Source organism: Pseudopipra pipra, chromosome Z, assembly GCF_036250125.1.
Source record: "Pseudopipra pipra isolate bDixPip1 chromosome Z, bDixPip1.hap1, whole genome shotgun sequence".
In the NCBI taxonomy this organism is placed as follows: Eukaryota; Metazoa; Chordata; class Aves; order Passeriformes; family Pipridae; genus Pseudopipra; species Pseudopipra pipra.
In genome coordinates, this window is record NC_087581.1 from 36645586 (window position 1) to 36668048 (window position 22463).

A 22463-nucleotide genomic window follows, 5' to 3' on the forward strand; every position below is an offset into this window, starting at 1 on the left:
TTGTCTTTATAGACTTCAAACCTAGTCTCATTAAAGCAAATCGACTGTTAAAAATAAATGAAACATGAATAAAAATAAAACAGGAAGCAAAAAAAACCAACAACAACAAAAGAAACAGAAAACAAACAAACAAAAACCCCCAAACCTCTTCCCGTTCTTCTGGGAAAAATCCCAAAGACTAAAAAGACCAGTCAATTATCCCTTCCAATCATCAATGTAAATAATAATTTATAGACCATCACCTTGCAAAGCAGATGAAAGATAGTGGATTTAACTTAATCTAGATTAAGTAAATACAGGTAGATAGGAATTGCAAAACTCTTCCCAGATAGGAATTGAAACACGAGTTCTCTACATGCAGTGTATAACCAACATGCCTGGAAGACAGCGTCGGAGATGTTTATGCAAACATCCAGTATAACCATTAGTTTTCCCCATTTTAAAGCCATTAGTTAATAAAGAGTCATTTACTCATAGCTTGTCTGTTACCTTATGTAAAAACTCTTGGTTTCAACAGCACTGTTGCAACTGCACGCAAGTTAGGAAAGAGAGAATAACAGGTACACACCATGCACATTTTATATTTCTGTTATAAACTAACTGAAATGAAGACAAACAGCAACCAGACTACTTCGAATCTTGGAAATAACACAGCTTCTGTAAGTGAAGTCAATGAAAAAAACCAGCTGTTTACTTTTAACAGTATTCATACTATTATAACTGACCAAAGATATTGATTCTCATGTAGATATAAAACACTAACAAAAACTTAAGCATCGTCTTATCCTAAAGGACACCGAATATTTCCTACAGAAAAGCAGAGAAAGTCCATTGCTATCCTTAGTGGGTTCCCAAGGGAATTGGAGCACCTTCCCTATGAAGACAGGCTGAGAAAGTTGGGACTGTTCTACCTGGAGAAGAGAAGGTTGCATGCAGACCTCACGGCAACCTTCCGTGAAGGGGGAAAACAAGGAAGCTGAACGGAGACTTTGTCAGGAACTGTAGTGATAGGACAAGGAGTCATGGGTACAAACTGAAAGAGGGGAAATTTAGGTTAGACATATGGAAGAAATTTCTTACTGTGAGGCTAGCGAGGCACTGGAACAGGTTGCCCAGAGAAGTTGCAGATGCCCCATCCCTGGAACGGTTCAAGGCCGGGCTGGGTGGAGATTTAGGCAATCTGGTCTAGTGGGATGTGCCCCTGCCCATGGCAGGGGAATTGGAACTAGATGAAGTTTAAGGTCCTTTCCAAACCAAAGCATTCTATGATTCCATGATTCTAAATCCAGATTAAGGTCAGGTGTATCTGGATTTCAGTTCTATCCCTCTGGAACCAACAATAAATCTCAAGGGAAAGCATGATCTTCCTATGTCCCATCTTTTAACCCTGCAACAGATATATGACACCTGACTTACTTAATTTTAAAACAAATTTCAGCTATTTCTCTCTAATATTCTAGGGAATTAAAATTCATATTTATGATGCAAACTGTTAATGTCACAACACTTCTACTAATATTTCCACACTGAAGTTGTAAAGTTGAAGAGGAAATTAATTGTAAGTATTTATTTACACTGCTGAAGCTATCAACATCTACTTTATATAGTACCAATTTTTATATATGACAACCTCCCAACGAATCAGTAGCGCTGAGTCTAGAAGTTATATCAGATTAATTTATGGTCTGTTTGCTAGACTCTGATGTACAATAAAATACAGCAAATTAAATGTTCTATAGGTTAATGATTTATGCTCAGTGATGAGTGTGCATTAAAACATTTACTGAAGAATCAGATGATTCTTCTAGACAACCACCAAATGGAAGTATGAAAAACACAGTGAGGCTGTATTACCTCCAGTGGAAAATTAGAGGATGGCAGAAAATAGTAGTAATGAAGAGGCAAATGGTGGAGCAGATGGGGAGGGTACCAAGATGTTGAAAAATTAATTAATGACTGAAGTATGTTGAAGAGGAAAACTACTTTATAATTGGTAAGTATCGTTAATTAATTTAAGTTTCTTTTCTTTCTTTTTTTTTTTTTTCAAGTAGCCTGTTATACTGAAAGATTCCCCAGCATGTTGTGGAAGGATGTAATACCTTCAGAATTTCTTTGAGTTGAAGGGCTTGTCAGTTTACTATTAGGGACATGAAGTCAAACGCAAAAGCTCTGCAACAGCTCTTATGTTCAAACATAAGAAAGCCACAGTAAAGCCATCACGAAAAAGAAGGCAGTGAGAGATCAACAGATTTTGTGCACACAAAAATTCTATAAAAAGGAGCCTTCAAGTGTATCAGTGCAAGCCAAATATATCAATGGATCATATATAAGAAATGCTCTATTGTCATGTTAAATATGAAAAGACGTAGAGACTACAGAGGGACAGCAGTGAAGGTTTTGACCATGTAATTATTTGTACATACAACTTAGAATATGACAAGGAGGATAGTGTTGCAAATTATCCATGTGTCCCAAGTTATGTTCACAGATCATTTGTTGATCCGTTAAGATCTGACTTGTTATTTATTCTGTCGTTCTCCTGTAGTTGTCATCAGCTATCACCACATTACACATTCTCCAAAAGGTTACTCTTTTGGAGTAACCAATTAGAGTAATGAGAAAGCTGCAATGAGCTGATCTCAACTAAATGTGTGTCTGTGCGATGGAGGCTACAATCTAGCATTATTTACCACAACAAGGATATAATTCATAGTTGAAAGTAAATCAACAAGCTTTTCAACACAAAACCTTACTATTTTCAAACACTACTTCATTCCTTCCTTCATTCATATTTGAAGGAGATAATCCACCAACATGGAATTTCTGCTCTAGTGACTCACCCAGCATGTGTCCTGCTGTCACTGATAGCAACCCTGCCGTATTACCTCATGCCCAGCAGGTTTTACATGTCCTTTCCTCTTCTGTTCATTTATTTATTAGGTTTTGCCTTTTAACACAATCCTGAACTGCTGAATGGTGACACCATTGTTTGAGTGAGCTTAAGGTATGGTACTCTGTGCCTTAGTTATCAGTTGTTTCTAAATCCAGGTCAAAGGACATGCTTATACTTGATCCAAAAGGCTAAATCCTTCTATCTTCAACCAATAGATTTGAGAAAAAAAAAAAAAAAAAGACACAAAGAAGGGTTATCTTGGCAAGAGTATGTAAAGGTTATTCTTTTACCTGATGTAGTAGAACACAACTACTAAAAGCTCTATCAGATAGGAACCTCATTTTAAAAAAGAATATTTTATATATATATATAAAATATATAATACATATATATTTTATTCTATTCTGTATTATGTATTTCTATTTTTTATATAATATTTATGCTATAAATAAATTTAAAAACCTGAAAAAAACAACTCAGATCCACAACTCTCATACCTAAGTAGAAAAGAATTGCACACATCAGCCTGAGATTTTTCTGTCAAAGAACTTGAATGCCAGGCAGTTCTTGTCACAAAATAACCTTTTCTTCTTGATGTAAACAGAGAAAAAAAGGGCATAAAAATGTAACAAAATTTGATGGCAAGCCGGTAGTTATATAATTGTTCAGCTTGTATACCCCTTTTTGGGGACTAAAATAAGGAGAGTCAGCAGAATCAGACACTGGGATAAAATGACATTGCCATATTCTTCCCAGCAAAAAAAAATTTGCTATCATCCGCATCATAGCCTTCTCTGGTCTGAAAGACATTCTGTATGTGTCAGTTATGAGCACACTCTAATACTGGCTAAGGTCCTTACCATATGTACAGTAAATTGAAGAATTATCTGTTCGGAACCAAAACAAGTGGAAAAGAAAGATAAGCTGATTTAAGATTCATTGATTTACCATACCTCTACATATGGTCCTTACCAGCATAGCTAACTTGATTTTAAAGGTGTTAGTCATGTTGTTCAGTGTGGTCCTTTTTAATCTACAGGATAGAAAAGGAGGTCTAGTTTCAAACATATGTTCCATAAAATGGTACAACTCTGTCTGGATTGTTCTCAACAATTCTTTTCAAATTCTCATTCCACAACCATAATAAAGCTCGTTTACAAACATAAGCAATTTCTCTTTGATGGTATTTTTACCCTTTGACTAATTCAAGTTAATGCATCTCAATCCAAAACTGTAGTCTTCACATAAATAATCTGTGAAGGAACAAGATTCAGGATGGGAGCGGTTTCAGGCGTGGAGAAAGACATATAGCAATTGACAGGACTTTATTATATGGACTTTACCATTATTATGTGGTTTCATTGTATCCACACTACGCAGTGCACAGCCTGGCCATGCCCGGACTTGCCACAAGTTTGCCTGCTCCCTGCTTCCCCTCTCCCCTCTCTGATAGGCTGCAGAAGCTGCAGAGGAGACAGTTACCATTCACCCTTCCCTCCCCTGGTTCCTCCCACATTCTTCCCCCTTTGCCTGTGTCCCTACCCTGGTTTGTTCCCCTGTTTGTCTGTCTCATGCTCCACCCCATGTTCTAGCCCTTTCCTTGCCTGAACCCATAAAACCTCTGGACATCTCAATAAAGTATTCCATTTGCACCTCTACCTTGTCTCCAGACTCGTCCATGCTGTGTCATGGCCCCATCCCCCCTCAGACCGTGGCAATAATCCATTCATTATCCATTTATAAGTTTGAGTGAGTCCTCACACCCTATAAATCTTAAGTATTAATTAAAGTTTTAAGTCAACATGTCTTTCTGCTAAGAAGATACCAAAACCAAGTAACACAACTGAATTAAAACATAAGGGAGACTGAGAAGAAGCATTTCCCTATCAGTAAAAGAAAAAAACTTTACTGGATCATGTGAAAGGTCTTTCTTAGCTAAGTTTCTGTCTCAAATAGCATCCAACAGTTAATTTCTATCTAGGTTCCTAGAAGGGAAACCTCCAAGGTTTGAAAAGGCAGAGCTGACATCCATATCCAGGGAGAATTTTTTTTTAATGTATCTTGTAACAGATAAGTAGGTGTGGTGGTTTAATCCCAGTCAATAGACAAACCTGCAGACAGCTGCTTGCTTACTCACCTCTCCTGCAGGATGGAGACAAAATAGGAGAAAGGTGGTAAGATTATAAAAGTCTATTGAGTTAGTTCAGTCCATAACTTGGGTTCCTTCTGTTATAAAAGATCAGAATAAAATATATGGCTTGTTGTGTTGTTGAGAAGCAAAGAGAGCTCAAGGTGAGTCACCAGCTCACTTGTTCAGCTTCTTGTGAGGTTGGTCCTCCGTTTGCTTGGGTTGTTCCTGCTACAGCACTTCCTACAACATCCAACTCAAACCATGGGCTATAACAGGTTAAATGTATATCCATTACAATTTCCACCCCTTTTCCCTTTGGTCCAGGTAATAGAGTTACTATTGCAACACCATCCACACATTGCATTTGTGCCAGCATGAACCCTCCATGGGCTGCAGTTCCTTTGAGGGTGTACCTGCTCCAATATGGGCTTACTCATGGGCCATAGTCCCTTCAGGAGTGTTTCTGCTCCAGTTCATAGCTGACTTCGTGCATGTACAGCAGTACAGGAATGGCAGCAGTGCTAGGGTCATATGCCAGTCCAGGTACTTGGGCACATATTGTGAATCAAAATGTTGCCAGCCATGACAAACTAAGATGATAAGTAGTACCTGAAACAGCAAAACCAGTCATCAACAAGCCAAAGACTCTAATAAGTGAGCCTCATGGCAAGCATGAGAGCCTGTAAAATAACAGTTATAACAGCTATAAATTCAGACTACAAACAAATCTGATGTTATCTTGAACCTCTTAAGGCCTGTGTTATGCAATAAAAAATCTTGTGGTGGGTTGTCCGCACAATGGATTGTGTAGGCAAATACCTACGCAGCCAGCCAGTCACTCCCCTATCCCTTGGGAGAGCAGAAAACAGAAGGGAGAGAATAATATTCGTGGATCAAAACAGAGAATTTAATAGGTGGAAAAACACCCCTGCAAGTAGAAGCAAAACAGTTTCACTGTTTCCCATGGACTAGAAGACGTTTAGCCACTTCCTGTAAAGCAGAGCCTTAGCATGCACAGTGGTTACTTGGGAAGACACAAACCATGACTACAAATGTACCTAGTCCCTCTTTTCTTCAGCTTTTATTGCTGACCATGGTGTTCTATGGCATAAAATATCCCTTCGGTCTGTTGGGATCAGTTGTCCTGCCAGCTTCTTGTCCACACCCAACCTAGTCCCTGACAGGAGAAGTTGAGGGAAGAGAGTGAGAAAAAGAGAAAACCTTGATAATGGGCAAGAAATACACAGCAATAGCCAAAACATTAGTGTGTTGCCAACAGTGTTTCAATCACAAATTCAAAACACCATATAGCCTGCTACTGAAAAAAAAACCAAAACCAACCAATCAACCAAAAAAACCCCTTCTATCTCAAATAGACACAGTACAGTAGAGATGAAAAGACTGATGTATTAAAGATCATACTTCTTTCCTGAATTTTCTTAACTTTCAGTAGTCTGCAGTTTAGGGAGTTCTTGACATTACGGCATTAAGCATTTGGTTAGACGCCTTAATGTTCTTACTAGATGTTTACACAAAATTTAGAAAATTCACCAATTGAAAACTTTCTAATCTCTTTTGAATATATGTCAAACTGGAAGGGGCACTAAGCAAGTTTGCAGATGACAGAAAACCGGGAGGAGCTGTTGACTCCTTCGAAGGCAGGGAGGCCCTACAGACAGACCTCAACAAATTAGAAGACTGGGCAATTACCAACCATATGAAGTTCAAAAAGGGGAAATGCTGGATTCTGTCCTGGGATGGGGCAACGCCAGATGTTTGTGCAGCCTCACACTTGGTGTTTTTAGCACCATGCTCCACCTAACTGAGCTAATCTCAGGGTCACTCATATCAGTACCTACACGACTTTAGGTACCCCTCAAAATCAAACCTCCCCACCCCGTTATAAGATCTGTATCCACAGCAATTTGAATGGAAGAAAAAAAAAGTCACAGAAAACTTTTATAAGAAAAGTTTTATAAAAGCCATTTTTTATATTCCATGTCGGATATTGATGCAATAACAGATCACACCTAAGTATGATTTTGCATATTTTTCACCATTTATAGAAGCAGTGATTCTGATACATATTCTACTTCTCTCCCTCTACAATAACTTCCATTTCAGTTCTATTTTTGTTATGTTGCAAGAAAAAAAATGTATTATCTTATTATAAGTCTATCCCTTGCTTACAATGTCAGCAAATTTTACTAGTTAAGAGTGAATTTTTCAAGCTGCTCTCTGTACATTATTTAAATGTACAATCAGAAACTACTCAACCATTTCCCTGTAATAACTCAGTTGGGAAAAAAATTGTGAAACTACCTATTTATATCAGGTAGTTTGTTTAACATTACTAGTCACTTCACGACATACATTCTGCAGAAGATGAGAAAACAATCAAAAAGTTACATTTTCTATCTTGATAAGAGTACACAGATTTGGGGAAAAAAAAAAACAGGTGGAAAAGAGAGAAATATTCTTTCATCCAAGCTTAAAGTAAGATTTGTGTCTTAATTCTTTGAAAGGTCTAGCTTTCCTTCACATTCCCAAATGCCTTCAACAAGCAATTTGGCATTCTGTACTTATTGACATGGGAGTCTTATGAAAAAATACACTTTTATTTACCAGAGATGATACTATCCATCTTGCAACATCTTCTCGTAAAACCAAAAGAGAACTAAGTCTTCTACCACACAGAGCTATGCCATCCAGTCTACACTTGGTCATTCTAACTTATATGAGAGTTTTTGAGGAATGTTTTACTCTTATCCCAGAGTCAGGGGTCAACTACAAGAACTTCAAGTATCAGCATGCCCCTGGTTTCCTGCTAACACACACTAGTGACTCAAGTAACATCATATCTCTAGTTACTTATGTTAACAACATAACCAATAAGATGGGTAAGATGAATCCAAGGCTGAGATGTGAACAATGAGGGTCTTTGTCTCTGTTGGCTCCCCTTGATCCCCTGAAACAATGGAAGAGAAATGATAAGCCAAATCAATCAAACTGCAACACCCAGAGCACTACTCTGGCAGTCTAAATGGCTCACAACATATACTCGCACTCTGAAAAGGTTTAAAAACTACTTTTTCTTCTAGACAGATGGTGTTCACCATTGAAGAGGGCTTACTATTCAGAATTATTTATTTTAGGCAATTTATTTTAGATCTTTTGTTCTTCCATTTTATATGTTTCCAGTAGATAGTAGAGACCAGTTCTACATGCTTCTCCCTCCTCACTGCTAGGGATTCAGCTGTCTCTCACTGAAAGTAAGCACACTTTAATTAAGAAACTCATAGCTTAAGCAGCTGTCTGGTGAGCTTGGCTGATGTGGACTAAACCTCACCAATACCTGACTTACCTAGACAGCGGGAAAAACAGCTTGGACAGAAGTACACAGTCTAGGGTTTTCTCAAAATAAACTAGAGTTTTACAATACAGACAGTGGTCATGCTCTATCCTTCACTTACCAGTGTAGTTTTATACTGAAACTGTAAAGCTAAAGTTTATCTTCTCACAGTACATAAGCAAAAAAATCATATCTATAGTATAAATGCACTTCTTGTGGAGAAGTTCCTGAAGTTCTGGCAAGTTCTTTCATGAATGGAAGAGTCCTTGAAACTGTGGTTCCAATATTACCACTAAAAAAGGAATACCAAACATCTTATAACAACATTTCACAGAATCATAGAATGGTTTTGGTTGGAAGGACCTTAAAGTTCATCTAGTTCCAACCACCCAACCATGCGCAGGGACACCTTCCACTAGACCAGGTGGCTGAAAACCCCATCCAACCTGGCCTTGAACACTTCCAGGGCACCCACGATTTCATCTGACAACCTGTTCTAGTGTCTCAGCACCTCATTGTAAAAAAAATCCCTCCTTCTTTCTAACCTAAGTGGACACACTTTCTGTTTAAAGCCATTCCTACTTGTCCTATCACTATACACCCTCATAAAAAGTCCCTCTCCAGCTCTCTTTCAGCCTCCCTTTAGCTTATGAAAGGCTGCTATACAATATCCCTGAACCCTTCTGTTCTCCTGACCAAACAGCCACAATTTTTTCAGACTGTCATCACAGAAGAGGTACTCTAGTCCTCTGATCATCTTTGAGACTCTCCTCTGGACTTGCTCCAACAGGTTTATGTCATTTTTATGTTGGGGGCCCCATAGCTGGACATAGCACTCCTGGTGGGAGTACAGGAGTAGAGGGGCAGAAATCACCTCCCTTGACTTGCTGGCCATGCTGCTTTTGATGCAGCCCAGGATACAACTGACTTTCTGGGCTGCAAGTGCATATTGCTGGCTCATGTTCAGCCTCTCATCCACCAGGACCCCCAAGTCTTTCTCCTCAGGGCTGCTCTCAATGCATTCTCTACCCAGCCTATATTTGGGCTTAGTATTTCCATGACCCCTGTGTAGGACATTACACTCGGCCTTGTTGAACTTCATGTGGTTCACACAGGCCCATCTCTGAAGCCCATGACCCCTGCTGCTGACAAAGGTGTTAAACAGTGCCAGTCCCTATACTGATCCCCACAGAATGCCACTTTTCACTGGTCTCCACTTGGATATCAAGCTACTAACTGCAACTCTTTGAATGTGGCTATCCAAGCAATTCCTTATTCATCAAGTAGTACATTTCCTGCTATTTAAAAAAGGATGAATCAAATTGTCAGTGTATATTTCTAGACTGTTTTGGCAGACAGCTACATCTTATAGACTGGACTCTGGAGAGTACTCTGGAGACAGTGTGATAACCATGATTTGTCATGTTTCTCCTGATAGCCTCCATAATTGATTGTCATTTGCGTGCTAGGAAGAAACCCTCTTAGACATTGTTAGTCTCTTATTTGCTAAGTTTTGAGGGAGTAAACCAAGTGAATATAACAAGCCTGTAGACAGGCTTATCTAATAGACTGAGTCCAGCAGTCAAAAACAGTTGCCTAAACACTCGTCACATCCCTCTTTCCCTAGGTGCAATCAGTTGTTTCAAGTCTGGATTGAATTCCAGGTTTGGGGTTTAAGCTATTAGACTTCACATGTATGGAACTCATTTGAAAGACAAACCTTCTGGTTTGCCATATTTGAAGAATTACTAACAACCTAGTTTGAGCTGAAACATCAGTGACATATGAGAAGGCACAACTGGTAAGAGTCACAGCTTCAAAAAATTACTTTCTTACTTGTTCCAGAAGAACCCTTATCTGTCTCTGGGACACATTGTAACTGCTGAACTACAAGAAACTGCAAGAAAGTGACTGGAAATGTCTATGACTACTGAGTTAGCTGAGATGTGAAGACTAACCTTCTGTATCTCCGACTTCTAAAATACACTGCCAATTAGGATTTTTTTATTTATACAAGGAATTAAGATCTCTTCACTTACCAAAAACTGTATTTGCCAATAATTCACATTTCAATTGTACCACAATAAAGAGTAACATTTACATCAATTAAAAACAAGTGGTTCAGCCTTCTATTTTAATACATATTGAAACCTAATTAGTCTATTAAATCAACCTGATTAAATGTCTTTTTAAATGTCTGCTTTTCTTATTTTCTACAAGTAAGCTTTTAAACACAAAATATAGTAAGCAGCATTTCATCTGAATCCTATCAAACAAAGTTATTGAAGCATGAGTTCTATATAACCAGTGAAGCAGAAGACCATGCTATTACATGGACAAATGCTCCAGAGTTACTGAAGCAACACAAAAACAATCATAGAAACATGGCTTTTGAAACCTCATAAGCAACTCACTTTGGAAAAAAGTGTGTGCGTGTGTATATATATTAATACATACGGACACACACATGAATACAAACCTATCTCCAGAACAGATACACGTGAATTTGCTTCAAAATAATGTTATTGTTTCCCATGCAACTCCTCTCAAAAAACTGGAGAAAACAAGGAAGAAATTAAAGCTATCTATGAGACTTTGAAAAAAAAAAAATCCTATTTTCTTATATTTTGTTATTCTTTTTCACATGTTGAGACAAAGGAGAAATAACAATTCACAAACCATTATGTCTCTGGAAACACCATCATCTCATAATAGCTTCAACACCCACCATCTTACAAACTCCTCCTGGGCTCCAAGGGGTCTCTAATGCAACTCATATCTAGTTACCATTTGGGATTAGACTCTACCTTTTAAACAGTCAAACTTATGCCCACATATGCATGGCATTTTGACATTTGTTCACCAGGATGTCTGGAGAGGTCTATTGGGTACTTAAGCTTGGATGCCCAAGCTCCCAACCTCCAGTAGCTGCAGCCACCAACAGGTTCATTGGGGGATAGATAATGGCAATGCTGGGGCTGTTCCAGACAGCAGACATGACCAATTGACCTTGAAATCCTCTGTTAAAAAGAAGAGAAAAGATTATGTAAACCAATGTGAGTTTACACAAAACTTTAAAACTGTACAGCCGGGTCCCACCAGGGGCTGTGCCCTGCTTGTGGCATGGTGAGTGGGAGCTCAAGGCAGCACCAACACTCAGAGTGGGGCAAGGTCAAACACCACAGAGAGGCCGGCTGAGCACAGAATATGAATCTTTATGCAATTCACCTAGCAATGCAGAAGAGCATGTTTAGAGTCTGCAGCCCTGACATCCTCTCAAAAATAGGTGCTGTTACAGGTTGCCTATATAAACAGCACTCTCTCAAGTCCTCCACTCACCCTCTTTTAGCTCCCTGTTCACATCTCTCCCCAATCCTCTGAGCCTATTCCCTTTCATATACATTAATTTCCTCTCCACCCTCACAGCAGCCTTGATAGCCTGCAGCAGGGTCATTTTCTCTCTCTCCTCCCACACAGGGCCTCTATACACGATATGGGAAGAGGTTGGCTCAAAAGAATCCAGCTGCGGGCATATCCCCAACAGCAGACATGAGCACCCACCACCTCACCACACCACTCATGCCAGTGGACAATGTTTTACACCACCACCTCTAGTGATGGCACAGCCCTGCGGCTCCACCCTCCCACCCGCACTCAGCAGGCCCTCTGCTATGGGGATGAACTCTGGGTCAACTCCCAGAGCCAGGGTCCCGCTTCACCCTCACTCACCAGTTCCCAGGACGCCCCAGTCTTCTTATCAATCCCCTACCAGCATGGCTGGCACCTTGCAGGGTTGGGACCTCACCGGCAGCCAACAGCAGGAGATTTGGGCAGATCCTTTTCTCTTTTGTTTGTACAGTACCTGGAAATTTTTAATTCAAGCATCACATGATCTCACAGGAGCATCAAGCTCTCCACAGCTGCAGGCAGCCATATAAAGCCTCAGTGACAGGAGCTGTGGAGGCAGTTGTGGGCCAGTTCTCACTCGGCTCACAGCCTCCACAGTAAAGGCAAAGGCTACTGTAGCATCAGGTCAGTGACTTTGATCCAGGGTCAGAGGTTCACCACTTAATGAGTTATTTCTTCTTTGTTTGCAAGTGTTTTCCATTGCACACAGTAAGGCTAGCATGGAGCTCATTTGTTTCCAACTGCAAACATTTGTTCATTACGCTAGGCTGATCAGCAGGATACAGAACAAACATTTCTTCATTGATGAAATGGGGCAATGAATAAATAAATACCTCTGGACTAGCCAGTCTTAACATTTACAGTTGTTTTAGTTAAAATAGTTATCAATTAATGTATGCCTCTACACTACCAAAACTCTAATCAGGACAGTCTCACAGTGAAAGTCTTCTACTTCTTATATTTTAATTATTTACTTACTCAAAATTAACAAGGTCAGGCTATCAAGACACACATGTAAAGAGACTCTTGGAAGAAGTAATCTCTTCACTATCTCCAATATACTCTAGGACACAAAACATAGCACAGATTCCTCATTCTGTGAAACACTGTCAGTCAGAGGTTTTTTCCCCTCCATTCAAAGACTATAATGAAATGCTTGTCTTTGGACAAAATTACCATATGCAGGTTTTTTTATAAAAATAGTAACCTTAAAGGTTACTATTATGAACTTGAGGGTACTCAAAAATGAAAAGCAATCAAAGAATGAAACTAATCCAGGCATTTTTGCAAGGCAGCAGCTGGCACCCACAGCCATAGACACAGCCACTGCTGCACCACAATCTCCAACATCAGAACAGCCAAACCAATCTATAGAAAAAAATGAACATGTTGAGGGTTAGGGGAAGGGTGGGCAGGTGGTATAAGATTCTTGAATGTGAAGCTTAGCCTTGGGGTAGTTTTCAAAGAAAGTAATAAACCACTAGAAAGGTTGTTTTACTGAAAAAAAGAATTGAATTTACTAAGATAGTGAAAATGTTCTGCTATATTAACCCATGTTTTGACCGTATGCATTTGTCATGTGGGGGGTTTATTTGTTAGTTTTTGCAACAGGAGCCAAACCTGAAGGATAAAATGGTTGCAATAGTTTTATATCGGACACTGCTGCCCTCTAGTGACTACCTAGGACAAGCAACTGGGGAAGAGCATTGGCTGCAAAAGGTTTCTTTGCTCTCAAGATGTAGGTGATCAGTTGGATATCATCGAACTATGACAAAATTTTATGAGACTGAAATCTTAGTTAACTTTAGCCTTAAAATATCATTTCAGTAAACAAAGCATTTGAATTTAAATAAATAAATATTTCTACAAGTGGAATGTGTAGTGCAATAAATGATCACAGACTACAATCAGCAATACTTTTGTGTTGCATTAAAATAGTGTATGACAAGCAATTCAGAAAAATTACAGCTGAAAACAAGGAAACTATATTACATGACAATTAGTTCAAAGAACAAATTGATCTAATTTATCTAGGAAACTTTTCATGTATGGGACAGTGTTTACACTACTGGGGACTTTCACAATAAACAGTGTCAGACACTTCAAGAAAAAGCAATGTAAATCATAAATGTGCACCATTGCCTTCATTCCATAAATTGCACACATGCAGAACTGCCCAACCTTTCAGTGTCTACTATAGTAGTCTAATGACTACTATAAGGTTTGCTAAAAATTCAGATTTATTTTCTTTTGACAAAATGTGTATTTTATGGTAGACCTGTTATTTGATAGTCCCTAATACTGTAGTTCCAAGTTTCCAATATTTTGTGACCAGTTTTTTTGTTTACCTTACAGGTTTGCATTCTGATGGGACCTTGCCCATCTTGCAAAAAATGATGAAAATTGTACCCTTTGATGCAGTTTCTGGAAGCAAAATCTCAAACCCATTTGTTTCACAAGGAAACAAATATGGGAGTTTTTTATGGGGAATATGATCAGCGAACATGGCCAGGACTTAAAGATCAAAGTTAGTCCTGCGGCCAAAACATATTTTGTATTTTGCAAACTTGTCTTCAGTAAAATTCCCTTTTGAATCAGACTAATACTGAAAAAAAACCCCAGTTAGTTCATGTCATTTTAGTCTTCCAGTTTGCCAACCCCTTTTGGATTCTCATGCACTTCTGCTTTGACAAGCAGAACACATTCCTCTTTTTGGTTAACCCAGTACTATAATGCTCCAGATGAAAGCAAAGCTAGTTCTTCCATCATTAGCAAACTTATTAGTTCTGTAATGAACCTGGAAGAACAGAGTGTGCTAAATACTAAACAGCTGTCTAACTAATAATCAGTTTCTGGGACACACACATGCAGTCTTCTAGGTTGCTGCACTGCACTTTTGTACTCCAACAACAACTTTGATCTGAAAAGAATCAGTGATAAAAACAGCAATAAAAACATATTTTGCTATCTGAAATATCTCAGAGAAAGTGTCTACCACCTGTGCTCTTTTTTAGTAACATGGCAAATAAACTATCACATGATTATCTGAGAAGGTTTTCCTTGAGGCAGGGCAGAGACAGGTCTGGGAGTGTCAGAAGACAGAGCCCTTGCACTGTGAAACAGAAGGGATGGAAGTTTGCAAAGAAATAGATATGGGTGAAAGAAAATCAGAAAAGAATAATTGGAAGTAGATGAATGGAAGGGGTATGTTAAGGCATTGAAGAAGGATAGTGAAAGTATGGGATGGCTAGACACACAGAGACACAGGACAAAGATAAAAATAAAAATTAAAAAAACAAAACAAACAAAAACAAACAAACAAACAAAAAACAACATTAAAATAAAAGCCAGAAAACTCCAGAACTTGCAAGCAGAACAGTAAGGTTTTTTTGCCTGTGCTGTGTTTTTGGTCTTCAAATATTTGATAACATTTTTTGGATAAATAACTTTTCTTCAAAAAGAAAACATTTTCACAGTTTGGGGTTTATATTAATCTAAAACATTTCACTGAATTGGTAACTTCTGGTTTTACTTGCATCACACAGTTTAATGCAGCACCATCTGCTCTCTTAGGCCTAGTTGTAGTTTGACATTGTTCACACAGCTAATTTACTCCATTATTTTATCTTAGAATGTGCATCTATTTGGTATATAGAGGTTAAGTGAGTTTGTTTTGTGAAATCAAGGCAAATCTCAGGCACTTTGACTGATTTAATTGATAAAGGGAATTTTTCTTATAAATTTACTGAAAAATGGTGGAAGATTTTCACCATCAACTTCAATTACAGTTATCTCTCTAAAACTATGTTTGTGACATGAAAAAAAACAATTTCCTAAGAACTACAAATAGATCTCTACAGGAATGGATACAGTTTTAGAATGGAAACCTATTTTCACGAAAAAAACAAACAAACATGAGGCAGTCAGTATTGCAGGTTAAATATAGTAGCTTTAGTCTTTTTTCCCTGTATCTTAAATTTTGTCGGTGATCTTTCATTCTGGTGCAAACACCTCAAAATTTTTTCCTCATGGAAATTCTTGGTTGGTGCTGGGGAGCAGGAAAAATAAGCAACTCATAAGGAGTATTTTCTCCATTCTTTTAGGGATTCTATCCTTGATTCCATCTTTGATTTGTTTTTAATTTTATATAAGATTTTCTAAAAGACATTTTTCAAAACAAAAACAATAGCAAGTTCTTAGTAAATCTGTGATTATTTGCAGAAAGTAACAGAAAAGTGTAAACAGAAAACTACAAGTGTGTATTTTTAGTTGCAGTAAGATCAACTTTTGTTGCTGCACATGTAATTTTCCTTGGAGAACTGCCAAGGAGAAGATCAAAGTTTCACTCCCAGCCTAGAAACAAAAAAGATACACAGTGTACTACTAGCCAATGTCACTCTAGACTCATCTCATCAAGGAGCTCAAGGTGTGAAAACTTTGCAAGGGCAGATGTCAGCACTCACGAAAGCAGCAGCTGTTCCATGTGACCACAGTTCTGCCACTAAAGCTAGGAACTAACTTAATCTGATACCTCTTTCAGGTTGTTCTCAACTACCTTGCTTTTTATGAAATGGAATGTACTCAATATTTTGAGTATTGCACTTATTAAGAATCTATGTCTAAGAAGATACCAGATAACAAAGTGCTTTTAAATTCCTATAGTATCAAAATGGATGGCCAGGATTCCAAGAGTGGTGATGAATGGAGTTACTTGCAGTTGGTGATCAGTCATGAAGGCTCAGTATTGGGGCCAGTCCTGTTTACTGTCTTTATCAATGATCTGTACAAGTGGATCGACTGCCCCTTCAGGTCGGTTTGCAGACAATACCAGGTCAGACAGGAGTGTTGATCTGCTGGAGGGTAGGAAGGCTCTGTAGAGGGATCTGGACAGTACAGTGGGCCAAGGCCAATTGTATGAGCTTCAACAAGATGAAGTGCCAGGTCCTGCCCTTTGGTCACAACAACTTCATGTAGCACTGTTAGACATCAGATCAGTAATTATTGGGTCAGAACCACCTTGTGGGGACTTCATGTGTGCGTGTGTGCATGTGTGTGTATGTGTGTGTATGTGTGTGTGTATGTGTGGAGGGAGAAGGGACAGGTCAAACCTCACAGACGTGGGGTGGCATTGTATCCCTCATGGCAGACCCCTGGAGCCCACATGGGGAAGCCCTGGAGTAGCTGTCAGACACAAGCAGCCTGGGAAAACTATAAGACAGCACACCTCCTGGAGCCCCTAAGGCAGCCTCATATTGGCAGGGACAGTGAGGACACTGCCCCTCACCCTGGCCTAGAACCCCAAACTGGCTGATGGGTCACAGGCCCCACCAAACAGGTTTGCCATAAGGACCAGAGCAGATAAAACTAAGGCATATGTTTGCCACATCTCATGGCCCTGCCGCTTGGATGTGTGAGAGCTGGTCTTCCACAAGGTTCCAATGGTAGCTATATAATCTGACTCTCCCTCTTTCTCCTTCTCTCTTCTTACTCCCTCTGCTTCTTTGTTCCTTTCTGGATACTTTGGGTGGCTTGGAGCTGGAGGGACTGGATATTGACTTAAGTGTTGTAGATTGAATAGATCTTGACTTATGTGTTGTGGATTGATATCTGCTGAGTTAGTATTGTGGTGGAACATTTTTGTCTAGCTTGTGTACTGCCCTTTTTGAACCTTTGCCAAGTTCCCTTATTTTCTCCCCTAAATTAATAAGGACACATCTTGGGAACAAGTCTATTGCTTATGCTCTTAATGCCATCTTGAGGAATTAAAGAACTGTATATATAAATGTGTACATATATATATATATTTTTCTTTTTAAAAGTAAAACTCCCAGCTAAGCCTGTGAGCCTGCAGCTCCAGGGCTGAAGTGTTACAAGTACTACAGGCTTGGGGAAGAGAGGCTGGAAAGCTGTCTGTTGAAAAAGGAACTGAGGGTGCTGGCTGACAGTTGGCTGAACATGAGCCAGGTTGTGCCCAGGTGGACAAGAAGGCCAATGGCATCCTGGCCTGTATCTGACATAGCATGGTCAGCAGGACCAGGGAAGTGATTATGCCCCCTGTAGTCGGCCCTGATGAAGCCACACCTCAAATCCTGTGTTCAGTTTTGGGCTCCTCATGGTAAGAAAGACACTGAGGTGCTGGAGCGTGTCCAGAGAAGGCCAATGAAGCTGCTGGAGGGTCTGGAGCACAAGTCCAGCGAGGATTGGCTGAGGGAGCTGGGGTTGTTTAGCCTGGAGAAAAGGAGCTTCACAGGAGACCTTATCACTCTCTACAACTACCTGAAAGATTGTAGCCAGGTGGGGGTCGGTCTCTTTTCCCAAGTAACAAGGACAAGATGAGAGGATAAGGCCACAAGTTGCTCCCGGGGAGGTTTACACAATGTTAGGAAAAATTTCTTCACTCGAAGGGTTCTCATGCATTGGCTGCCCAGGGAAGTGGTTAAGTCACCATCTCTAGAGATATTTAAAACACATGTAGTTGTGGCACTTATGGACATGGTTTAGTGGTAGACCTGGAAATGTTACATTGATGGATGGACTCGTTCTTGGAGGTGTATTCCAACATTTATGATTCTGTGATTCTATGGCAAAATTTAAATTGGCCAATTTTACCTGAAGCAGCTTTTAATTTCCATTATGGGGCATTTTTTTTTCTTTGACATATGGACCTCTAAGTACTTTTTATTTGATATCTAAAGCCCTATGTAAAGCATATTTGCAATACGCTGGTTACTTTTGGGTACTTTCTTACCTTACCAATATCACATACTAGTGGTTGGAGACAGAGCGGCTAAAGCATCTCTGGAAACAGATACAGTAGCATAATTTCAAGACTTATTCAGAAATCACTGTGAGGGATATCTCCCAGGTCAGATGTAAGCTGATGACTGTTCATTGAAGCTAAAAATTTGGAGGCAGCTAGATACCAGTGGTTGGTTGCATCACTCTTGTATGCAGCTGGCTGCAGAAATTGGTGAACCATAACAACAGTAAGCTGACAGGTCACAGATGCTATACTGGATTGTCGATCATGAGCATTGACAAAAAGAAAATACACTGAAGAAAAATGGCTATTGAAGTGCATTTTATTATACAGCAATTTGTAATACAGGAAAGATGTAGTTTTTAAACAACTATATATATAAAATTACAGTAAATGCAGTGATCAGTAGATTTAAGGAGGAGCAAACTGCATGAACACCAGTTTTATTTGTAAACAGTATAAAATTTAAAGAAACATTTCACTGTTTAGAGCCTTATTTATATAATATACAGACTTTTATTAAAAGATGATCATGCAATGGGCACAATTTCTTCCTCTTCATACTAGTATGAAAACACACTTTTATTTTGCATACTTAACTTCATGGTCAGTGGGAAATCTTCACAAATTGGTTTTGTTTGTTACTCAGACACTTAATGACTAATTTCCTATCCTCCAGCTATCTGGAGCCATAACTGAAGGAGTACAAACTGTAGAAAAAGGACCTCTTTGTACAAACTCAGTAACGCATTCGCATATACATTTCACATATCAACTTCTCTCAAAAAATTAATAACGGTGAATACAGATATTACCAGTCCTAAGGATATCAATAAGAAAGGATTAGGACTCACAGTAATATAGTGGAAGAAAAGTAATAAAATAACTGGCGCTGTAAAAAGCTTCTCTAACACATAAGTAGCCCAGACAGGGTCAGAGGGATAGCATTACACGCCATATCAAGTCTAGCAGAGGTAGTGGTAAAGGGCATTTGAACTGCACTTGAAATATTGATTTATTTTTATATCTAAATAAAAATATCTGGCTGTTATCTAAAACAGCCAGAAACATCTTGGAAATATGTTTCTTTTAAATACAATGAAGTGCCTTGACTATATGAATATATTTGTCCCTTTGGTTTAAGAATTAGGGATCTTTAACTGTAGTGTTTTTCCCTAAAACATTGCATAGCATTGCTGTAGAGCAGTGGATTGAGGAAAAAAAGAAAACCACTTTAAAAGGATCTATATATGGATTGCTTGCACTAGCACAGAACCTATTACTTTATTTGGGGATCTACATGTATGCACATTCGGGGATCTACATGTAGGCACATCTACATGACAGTCCTTGCAGGAGTGGCCTATAGATATTTTCCTTGAAGTACATTTTAACATGTCATAGAGATTTATAACTGTAATTTTTTCCCTAAAATAATAGAGGATTTTGTAGTCAATACAAAAGTAGTTACTTATACAGAAAAATACTTAAGGCATATAAGGTCATAACTGTACTACGAAGCTGCAGCTTGTCTTATCAAGACAAATATATGCTAAACAGGCACAAAGTGGTTACAAGAACTTATGTGATCAAAATATTTTTATGAGTGTCTCACAGAAATGATAGCCTAAGAAATGTGTACTACATTACAATTAAAAAGGGTCAAAAAACCCAATATAAAACAATGCTTCCACATCAACTGAATAGAAATAATTCAGTGACAGATTATGAGGACAAATATGAAAAACCTTTCCTTTTCAAATAAATACATGTACTAAGGGAGCACAGTCACTAACTGAAACAATAACTTTGTGCAATTAAATTAACAGTTCTTACGTACTGAACAAAACCATAAAAACATTCAAAGGACAATAGTGCAATCATGTCAGAGCATAAAGCTGATGTATGCCATTTTACCCTCAGGCTGAAGGCAAGGTAGCCCTTCAAAGCAAAACAACGCAAAAATTTGTGCATTGTATAAATACGTGCTTTAATTTCTAAATTTAAATATGTTTACAAGTTTTTTGCTTTAACATGAATTCAACGTGTGAACACTAAAGACATGATGGAGCTGATCATTGCGGGATTTCCAAAACCAGTTCCAACTGAGCTATAGCTATATCCCCATTTGGTAGTGCTTTCTAAGTCTTCTAAACATTGATCATAGATTTAATTCAAGGTAAAACTTTGTTAGAGTTAACAGTTTTCAACCCTGAATCTTATTTAAAAAACAACACTGTTTCAAATTAAAGTTCCTTTACAAAAAAATTACAGAGCTTACAAAAAGAAACTCAGGTTATATAGTTTGGCTAAATAACACAAGATAGATTTTGGTCATTAAAATAAATGAAAAAAAAAAAGTACCCAAAATATCAATGGCCTAATCCTGCAGAGAAAGAAAAACAGGTGTGAAGGCAGGTCCCTGAACTCACATCCTTCAAAAAGCCTCTCTACAGGCATGGACATTAACATGGTACTCTCTTTATGATAAAAATATTAGATACAAAAGCAATTACTACACATGCACATATGCTGCTAATTCTGGGATGTGGAATTCACATTTGCAAGAGGTTGCAAGAAGTTGTCCTGATGTTCTTACACTAGTCAAGAGAACAATAAGGGCGATCTACAGATACCAAAAGGGTGAGTCATGAAGATTGCAGTTAAACTCTTCTTAGCAGGAGACAATATAATGAGGGGAAACTGCTACTAATTTGTAGCCACTTGGGAAACTGAGGTTGGACATGGAGAGAAATGTTTATCCAGAAGGAGAGAGCAACCATGGGAACAGGTTGCCCAGAACAGTGACAGTATCTCTGTCCTGGGAGATTTTCAGAGCCTAGATAGCCAAACCTACAGCTAACCTGATCTAGGGCTGCCAAAAGTCCATCTCTGCTTGGGACATTGTATAAAACCACTTCCAAAAATTCTTCCTGCAAACAACTTTATGTGATTCTCTGTATTCAACCAAAATGCTTTGCTCATGTAGGTATGTCAACAAGGTTGAGGAAAGTGTATTTCATCTCACTTACTGCAGGCCAACACCACAGAGTTAGTCAAACACAGCAGTTCAGGACAGACACAAAGAACAGTGAGCCTCACTTTAAGCCCTAGAGTTAAGAAGAAGTAACAACACTGAAGGAGAAATATTTTGGAATGTAAGTAACAGCTTATATTAAGAGGCTGTGACCTCTATCAAGTTGAGAAACCTCACTGGGGGATTGTCCAAGGAACTCTCCCTTTTATTCAAATAGAAGTTTTAGTTAGCTCCTCTGTCTCTTGGCTATCTTTGAAGGTCTTAGTACCTGGATTTTTCAGTATAAATGGGGGCTCTTCTCCAGGATTGACTCCACCCTCCAAGGGCAGGGGCTGATGATGGAGCTGAAGACGCTGCATCAACAGTTTTGGTGATCAGTTGCTTTCACTAGAGGCTAAAATGAGATGGGTGATTGGGTTCCCAAGGCTATCCAGAGACAGATGAGAGAGGACAATAGGATAAAAGAACATTTGTTTTGGTTTGGAGTCAGGGAAAGGACTGAGACATCTCACCCAATGAGTAATGGGAACTGGGGGAAGTAAAAAGAGAGGGCCCAGAGACAGCAAAAAGCCAGGTAAGGGATCTAGCAGAAAGGGTGATGACCCTTGCATACCCCCACACAGTCCCTTGGGTAAAATGCTGGAATTTTGGGACAGTATAAGTTCACCAGAAGGGGTGACTAAGGAATTAATGGTAAAATACTGTTGTTTTCACTGGCCAAAGTACTCACTACCTCGTGGGTTTAGGTGGCCGCATTTTGGGTCTCACGATGAGGATCTTATTCAGACCCTGTGTGTCTTTTTGGATGATAGTGGGATGGAAACAACTGAGAGGAGTTGTGGTGACATGTAGTCAAAAGAGACTTCTTTTGTGAAGTTGTGT

At 38.9% G+C, this 22463-nt stretch overlaps 1 protein-coding gene and 1 long non-coding RNA gene across 6 annotated transcripts in view; both read right to left on the reverse strand.

Annotated features, from left to right (window-relative positions):
- Positions 1-2886: 2886 nt before the first annotated feature.
- Positions 2887-22463, reverse strand: part of RASEF (RAS and EF-hand domain containing) — a 57567-nt gene continuing 37990 nt past the window's right edge. Inside the window, exons 18-20 of one of the 3 annotated variants that reach the window (XR_010426938.1) lie at positions 4237-6201; positions 3866-3926; positions 2887-3095 (exon numbers count right to left, since the gene is read on the reverse strand). Coding sequence is in view for 1 of the 3 variants with exons in the window: in XM_064642762.1 (XP_064498832.1) it covers positions 6195-6201 (7 nt within the window). In the remaining 2 variants the exon portion in view is untranslated. Of the gene's footprint in view, positions 3096-3372; positions 6202-22463 lie in introns of those variants that run through there. The other 2 variants (XR_010426937.1, XM_064642762.1) reach the window with 2 other exon arrangements.
- LOC135407589 (uncharacterized) lies at positions 6210-12472 on the reverse strand. 3 transcript variants are annotated; one of them, XR_010426939.1, is made up of 3 exons: positions 12106-12472; positions 11056-11396; positions 6210-7992 (listed from the first exon to the last, which is right to left on the reverse strand). It is a non-coding gene; the product is annotated as an uncharacterized LOC135407589 (long non-coding RNA). The 3 variants fall into 3 exon arrangements; XR_010426940.1 differs by having other exon boundaries at positions 11105-11396; positions 12106-12471; XR_010426941.1 differs by having other exon boundaries at positions 11184-11396; positions 12106-12467.